The following is a 7,666-nucleotide window of genomic DNA, read 5'->3' as shown; positions in this document are numbered from 1 at the left end:
TATAAGCAGAGATTTGTTTGAACAGGTATCGTTAAGATATATGTAATTGTTCAAATACGGGAATTGATAACCACAACGAACGGTGATTGTGTAACACTTGGAGCACTGTAATGCTTGAATTCGGAACGATACTCATAAATTATGTGTAGTATTTGCTGCAGTTCAGCTCGGCATTCTCTAAATTTGCGATTTAACGTGTGTCTCAAACTTTTTATCTTCTCTGCAATCGTACATACGTGTTCGTAGCTACCTCCTTTATTTTTCTGCATTTTATTAATCCAACAGTACATCTAAAAATTGTAAGTTGTATTACAGGCTGATAGGAACTACGTCGTTCGTAATAATAATAAATACCGATAATCGTGGTAAGTTGGAGCTCTACGGAGGTGAAACACAAAACGAAAGTTTGCCGGTTGATTTGCTTTAACGATACTTTAATAAGAGTACAATCGATAGTATCTGCGAACACGTCGCAGCGGGTGTTCGCCGTAGGCCTGACTTCCTGTAGTCAGTCGCAAAACCTCGACAAGGAATAGAAACGAAAGGTTGACGATCGAGATCGCACCAGTGGTGAGTTTTTATGGTGGGTCTCGGTCGAACGCGTCGCAATTAATCTTACCCGTTGTCGAATGGAGATTCGAGGATCGGCGCGACTTACGCGTCGTCCGACTTGATCTTTTCGGTTTGGGCAGAAGCAGTCTCGTGATGCTGGGGTTCCGGCTCGTGGATGCCCATCCACTTGCAGCGCTTCTGCAGCTCCAGTCGGTACCTAAGCGAGAACGAAGAAGATAATCGTTTCACGTCGAAACTCTCGTCGACGAGAATAGCGCGAGAACGAGGCGAGCAGTTTGCTCGGTGTACCTTGGATGATTGATCGCGTAAATCCACGGGTCGATGCATGAGACCGTTTTCGCGAACACGGCGGGTACCATCGCGGCGGCCGGCGTCAGCAATTCCCTGCAATCGATTGTTTCGGTTACGTCGCGAGAAATCGATACTAAACGCTCGGAAACACCTAGCAATTTACCGATTGCCGAAAACTGCTGTCAGAGCGACGACCGCGTACGGTGTCCAAGCGAGCAGGAACAGGAAGAATATCGTGAACGCCACCTTGGCGATTCGTAGCTCGACGCTTCTCTCTTTCTCCTGATTTGTCACCAGCGACTTCACGTTCATCTTCTTAGCCTGTGGAGCCGAGATAACCGAGGTAGAATCGAAGGTATTCGGAGACTCGCAATAGAGTGTACCGATCGACCTGTTCGCGCAGCATCTTCTCGTGGTTACATATAGACTTGAGCAGTTGAGAGTAGAAATAACAGATGAGACATAAAGGTATCACGTATGCCCAGATGAAGATAGCCATGACGAAGGCTCTGGTGTCGTCATCCTCCGTGATATAGTCGAACGAGCAGGTGGTCAGGAAACCCTCTGAAAGCGTTAACGAGAGAGGCGATCAGTGAAGCGATGGCAAACGAGAATGATGATGTTCTGGAAGCTGACTCTCGAAGCTTCGAATATTTGTTACCGGTGGTGAATCGACTCCAGATCTGCAATAGCGGTAAAAGGGTGAACGGTGTCACCCAGAACCACGTTAACGCGATGATCACCGCGGCCTGCTTCGAGTTCAGCCGTCCGTCGATCGGGCAGGAAATGGTCCTGCGGAAACAAACGAAATCGATTCAGTCCTTCGTGCAACGACTTTGGAAAGCATCGATCGCGTAACGTTTGGAAAAGGTGTCGTCGCTACCTGTATCGATCGAAAGCGATCACTGCGTTGCTGATAGCCTGCCCGAATCCAGAAATCGACCCTAGGACAGCATAGACGTTGCAACCCACTTCCCAAGCCATCATGCGTTCCATGAAGCAGTTTACTATTAACATGGGCATCTCGAAGCCCATTAGCAAGTCGAAAACTGCCAGATTCACTATGAACATGTTGGACGGCGTTCTCAGCGATTTCGATCTGAAAGAAAACGTAGGAATTAGTTTGATACGAGAGGGCTGGAGTTAACAGTGGTCGGTACACCCTCGAGCACGCGAGATCAACCCTCCAGAAGAAACGATGACGACCCTCGTCGAGGGATGGCGCCACCACAGTCGTCGCCATCGCTACCCCGTATATGCGACTTTAACCCTTTGAATGCCAGAGGAAATTTTCGTACATATCCGAAAAATGCCAGAGAATTTCGAGCAATGATGCACGATTGTAAAGAAAAATGTATATTTCGGTCAATTTTATTACAAGGTTTATGAAACTTTTACACGATACTAAAAATATGTCAGATTTCCCTTATTACTAAGAAGATAGAAATAAAGCGTTATAGGTTTAACAAAAAATAAATTTGTATAAAGAAATGATTTTCACAACAACTTGAACTTGCACAAATAAATCTATCTGTATCTATTAAATATTGACGTTACTTGGGTAAAGCAAATTGATTTTTTGATGAGTTATAGCACTTACAGCTTCGAGCAGCGATCTAATTGCTCTTGGCACTCAAAGGGTTAGAAGTCCGGCAAATAACAACTGTACGTTAAAATAAAATGGTACTTTTAACAGTTTAAAGGAACATCCTTCTACGTACACGTAGACTGGTAAAACTGCCACGAAAATGATTTCAAAAAAGCATCAGCTCGTATTTGGTATATCATTTGTCATATATCGATACCTGATCGCGTATCAGAATTCCAACGTTCATCGATATCCGGAGCATTACCGTGTAATGAACCAGGTGAGTACACTTACGTGCTAAATATCCATATGACGCAACCATTTCCCACGAAAGACATCATCAGCAGCAAAGTGTAGATAAGCGCCATTCCAAGGTGCCAATATTTCCCCGGCGCGGGGAACCCCCTCCAGTGTGGGTGTATGAGGTCCGCGTGCTCCGGAGGCACGTTCCATCCCAGATATTTTTCACGCATCGTCGAAACATGCCTGGACGCCAGCGAGAAAACAAGCAGAGTTTAATTTCTCTGGACGAAGACTCTCCGGCCCGCGACACTTTCGGATCCAGGAAGTACAGGAATCGATTAAACAGACATCCTTCGCTCTACCGTCTCTCCCGAGCAAGGCAGCGAGAGGTACTCAGGGTTCGATAGAATTAGAAATGGAACCGAGACGAGAGTCTCGAGCATTTTGTCCTGAAACTTCTGTCTCTGACTGCGTCGATTCCTTCACTTGCCGGATCATGAACGGAATACTCTACTCCAACCGCCCAATCTCCTCGGTTCGATCACCGAATCGCAAACCAACACCCGGATCTCATCTAACGCGGCACAATCGTTGTCTTTCGAGGAATCCCTTCGATCCTCGGATGACGAGCGCACGCTATATGTTTCCCATTAGGGAAACGAAATACACCCAAGCCAGTCAAACGTCGGGAGCTTTGCAACGACGCGGTGTCGGGCGCGGGAGATTCGGAATGGAGGCGAGAATCGCGGTGTTACGAGCACGCACCCGGATTCGTCGCCCATGTAAGCCAATGGAGCGTTGACGAAAGTCTGGTTGCGCAACAACATCTCGGTACGACTCGAAGACTACGGTTTGAGCTCGGTACAACGGTAATCGTAGTCGCTTTTGCAAATTAATCGACGAATGCGCCGAGCCGGATCGCGGATCGCGGCAGCTCGACCGGATAAATGCCGAACGTTGAGCACGGCAGAGCGGAAACACGTTACTTCTTTTGCGATTCGACCGAGCGACAAACGCGAACGGGGGTGTACCGAGTCGATCGATACTGTCGGGAAGAAAGGGGTGAAAAAAAATGTTCCGATAAACTCGCGTTGGAAAGGATCGAGGTGTGATGCACACGGTTTGAAGTGAGACGCGGTGCAGAGGTCGTGAATACGTTCCGCAACTCACTTGACTCGCTCTATCGCGATCCCTTCCTTTTATACGCACGACGAATCGTGATCGGGAATGGCGTGCTGCTTGAGAGTTTAATTCGATTTGCGATTCACAAATACGAGAAACCTTTTGTTCGGCTGAGTCTAGGCGGTCACGCGAACCGATCTTCGCTCGCGTTACCACCACCCTCCGTGACGCGATGCCCTTTCGCGACGATTCTTAATCTCTCCTCGAGGCTACGTTTCGGAAGCGAGCTGAAGAATTACGGGGGTAGACTTCGCGCTCTCGCGGGAAACGAACAAGACGATGCTGGAGGGCCAAGGTCATTCGGGAGTCGCGCTCTCTTCTTCGAAAGTCACGGGAAAAGATGGCAACTGAAGAACAATAGGGGCGAGTTCTTGACACGCAGATACGACTTACTTCTATCCCCTCTTTTCTCTATGATCTTCGATATGTGTTCCAAGTTATTGACGCTCTTAATTATTGAATAAATTAAGGACTCAACCGTTTGCAGAATAAAAGAATTGTTTATTAATGAAATGAACGTTAAGGTACGGAGGCCAAAAAGACGTTGACCGGTTGAAGACTGTTACAAGAGCAAAACTCAAACGCAGGAAAACTATTCTATTCGCTCGACATCGCCGAACGGTCGGCGGACACATGGCTTTTATGGTTTGATCTGGGCCTATGTCAAGCTGAGAAACTCGCAGCGAAAATCAAAGGAGATACAAAATACACTTTAGCTTCAACACAAGTGCCAGTAGCTGCGCCTATTACGCCTAATAATTGATAATTGAGCCGTTCACTGTCGAATCGATTCACTCCACTTTTTGAAAAATCTTAAATTTAAGTGTCAAAGCACTTGGTATAGTCATAACATTTTATATTTATAATAACTTTCCTGAATAATAAAGATTAACACCATTTCCCGATTTCTCGGGCCATTGTAAACAAGAAGGTAGAAAGTCCGAACGAAATATCACGAGTGCGACTCGTTATTATTGTTTACGGTCCAAATTTCTTACCACGAGTCTCACTAGGTAAGCCTACGCCAAAGGGTTAAACGACAAACATTATTACATCGCATTATTATTATTTATTATTATTAGTATTATTTGTACATTATTTCATCGCACTTCTCAACATTTTGTTGTACGGAGTTGATCGATTTGCGCAATGAACGGCTCATTTCTTATTCGATGCTCTGTGTTATTTACTTCATAGTCCTTTATCTTCTCGTTCTTTGTCGTCGTTGACGTCGCTCAACGTAACGTTTAATGTACCCTATACACCGTGCACTCGAACAAAACAAAATAAACGAAATAACCAAAGGGCCACGGTCACTCCACTCGCGGGGATCGTCTCTCGCGAGCGTCCGGTTGTCCATCCCTCGTTCGTGGAATGAACCGGTCGCCAAAAAACCTGACAGTCGAGAGGTCTGTCGCGTCGGTCCGCGCTAGAGGGGCTGAAATTACGAGTGTACAGGTTCGGCACAGGAATCGATTGGACGCGCCATGTCAATCTCGTAATCGAGGGCTCGTTTTCGTTATCGGTTTAACCGAATAACCCTCTCGAACCGATCGAAAATTCGGAGAAATTGCGACGCACGTCGGTCAGCGTCCTGAAATTTCACGCTGGTCGATCGTCGTCGCCTCGCGTCGCGTCGCCTGCCGTCGCGCTCCGTCCGGCCTGGTCATTGGTCGCACGACCGCCCGCAAAACCATTTTTACACGCGGTCCCCCATTCGGTAGCGCCGCGCGAAATTCATCTAGGCAAGTGCATGGACCCGTTGTATCCCGATTCTCGGGTTTTCAAGCTACCCCGCGACCACAGCCTTCGCCCATCCAGCGGATTAAATCATAAAATTGTCCCGGAACGGCCGCGGAATTCCGCTGATTTACGAGGGAGTGTTACGCTCGGGCCGCGCGTACACTCGCCGGACTCCGCGTCGGTTGCGTTCTCGTAGCCGCGGGGGCTGGTCGAGCGATTCGCGGCGTTGCCAGTAGGGTTCCAACAGATCTCGAACAAAAAAATAGAAAAACCGAGATGAGATTATCTCGGAAATTCAACGAGAGAAAGGTGAAAAATGGACGGCGACGCGACGTGGAGAAACAGAGTAGGCTTGGAATACATGCTGCTGACGATAATAACATCGCTATTGATGAGATTAACACATTGGCTGGCGGACTAACGCGAACATTTCTGTGACGTTAAAAGTTTGTCTTGGGGCTGTTGAAGATTGGATAATTTTACGTTTGTCGTAGGATTTAATTTTTTAACTGTTGGATACTAGGTGGGTACATTAAGCAGATGAAAATAAGGAATACGTATTTTTGTATAGCTGCTATAGGAAATAATTTGATGCTTGAAAATTAATATCTATTAAGGGCGGAACCTGGTTTAGAATGCTGAAAATAAAGTGGTTTTTAAGAATTTTTTTTCAGGGACAAAGATAAAATAGAACTTCGCTAAACTTTAAGGGTGTGTTATTACGTGTTCGAAGAATAAAAAAAAAATGTTGTATTAGGAATTAGTGGTTTTTATTCCTGGTATTTACATAATCTTTATAAACACTTCACCACGAAGAGTAACAAATTGTGTACAATGTAGCATATCCAAATCTTATCTAAAACAAAATAAATTGATTTTTTCTTCAATGTTCTTAGTTCATAGAGGACAATTATTCATTATCTAACTGAAAATCCTTGGGAAAAGCCGATCGGTCAACTAGATTTATCTCTATCGTATACACAACCCCCCGAAACATGGTTTCGACAAAAACGTGTTTGAAGTTTTCGATACAGAAAAGTAATAGTTATTGAAAACTTACAGTAATCAGAGGTTAATCTGCTATACCAGGCCCATACAGCAAGCCTTCCGCTTCCTCATGAAACTCGTTTTGTTGCATTTGAAGCAGTCTGCGAGCTATTCGAGCCTCCTCCGTACTGCTTGATCTGTGGCGTTCCTGCCTCGAGACTCGTTGCGCGTCGTGCGTATCGGCAAAAAATTTGCTCTGTTGTCCAACGTTTAATTCTAGTGCGTTCATTATTCGTAGGATGGACGAGTACTCTTCATTAAAAATGCTGGCAGCAATGAAAGCGGCAATTTCGATCATTTTTATGCCTGAATTTAAATGTTTCGGTGCTAGGCGCCAGACTGTAGAATTGGAGCTTTCGTTCGAATTCTGGGTATGGCCACCTAAACATCGAATTAGCAGGTCATCCTTCGAAAGTTCTTCGTAAATTGGTTGTATGTGTTCAACATACATAGTATGTGACATCTGGGTGAAGTGGGGGTGGATGGTTGAACAATTTTTCTTAACCTGCCGTCTGAGCCTTCCGCCACTCGCACCAGCTGTCGGCTCCGATCGGACAATTGTCATGAATCGGATTTTCATTTGTGGATGACAAATGGTGTAATGTTGCCATTATGGCTTTTCTCATATCGGTCACGGAATCTACATTTCGTCTTATCGCTAGTCCATAATACGTGGTTAACTTTTTAATTAAAATGTCTGTTAATTTTCCTTTTCCACCAAGCTTTCCTGGTCATGACTTGGCCTACGTACACACAAATGCTGACAAATCTGTGTTCAGGAATAGATTCTATATGAATACTATTACTGATTTATGCAAAAAGAATCGATAATTTTGAAATTCTAAACCAGGTTCCCCCCTTAATAACAAAATTCAAATAAAAGTTAGAAGAGTAGCAGACATTAAATTCTAGAAGGCTATCAGTTTCTTCATTTTTATATACATGATTGTTATCGGGCGAGGACGATTTCGTCAAATCTAATCATTGATATCGTTTCAT

The 7,666-nt window shown here is 45.1% G+C and overlaps 2 protein-coding genes across 2 annotated transcripts; both read right to left on the bottom strand.

Annotated features, from left to right (window-relative positions):
- Window positions 1-239: 239 nt before the first annotated feature.
- Window positions 240-3,874, bottom strand: LOC128892552 (opsin, blue-sensitive). Its single transcript, XM_054153081.1, has 8 exons — window positions 3,461-3,874; window positions 2,747-2,938; window positions 1,748-1,963; window positions 1,526-1,656; window positions 1,256-1,428; window positions 1,028-1,185; window positions 862-957; window positions 240-769 (listed from the first exon to the last, which is right to left on the bottom strand). The coding sequence occupies exons 1-8, from the start codon at window positions 3,520-3,522 to the stop codon at window positions 655-657; spliced, it is 1,143 nt and encodes a 380-aa protein (XP_054009056.1). The 5' UTR covers window positions 3,523-3,874; the 3' UTR covers window positions 240-654.
- A 2,818-nt stretch (window positions 3,875-6,692) lies between these two features.
- LOC128892557 (uncharacterized) lies at window positions 6,693-7,293 on the bottom strand. Its single transcript, XM_054153091.1, is given in 2 exon segments — window positions 6,693-7,121; window positions 7,123-7,293. Coding segments are annotated over 2 exon segments (600 nt in total).
- Window positions 7,294-7,666: the final 373 nt, after the last annotated feature.

Source organism: Hylaeus anthracinus, unplaced genomic scaffold, assembly GCF_026225885.1.
Source record: "Hylaeus anthracinus isolate JK02 unplaced genomic scaffold, UHH_iyHylAnth1.0_haploid 12002, whole genome shotgun sequence".
NCBI classification, from domain to species: Eukaryota; Metazoa; Arthropoda; class Insecta; order Hymenoptera; family Colletidae; genus Hylaeus; species Hylaeus anthracinus.
The sequence above is the reverse complement of the archived record's forward strand: the minus strand, read 5'-3'. Positions and strand labels throughout refer to the sequence as shown.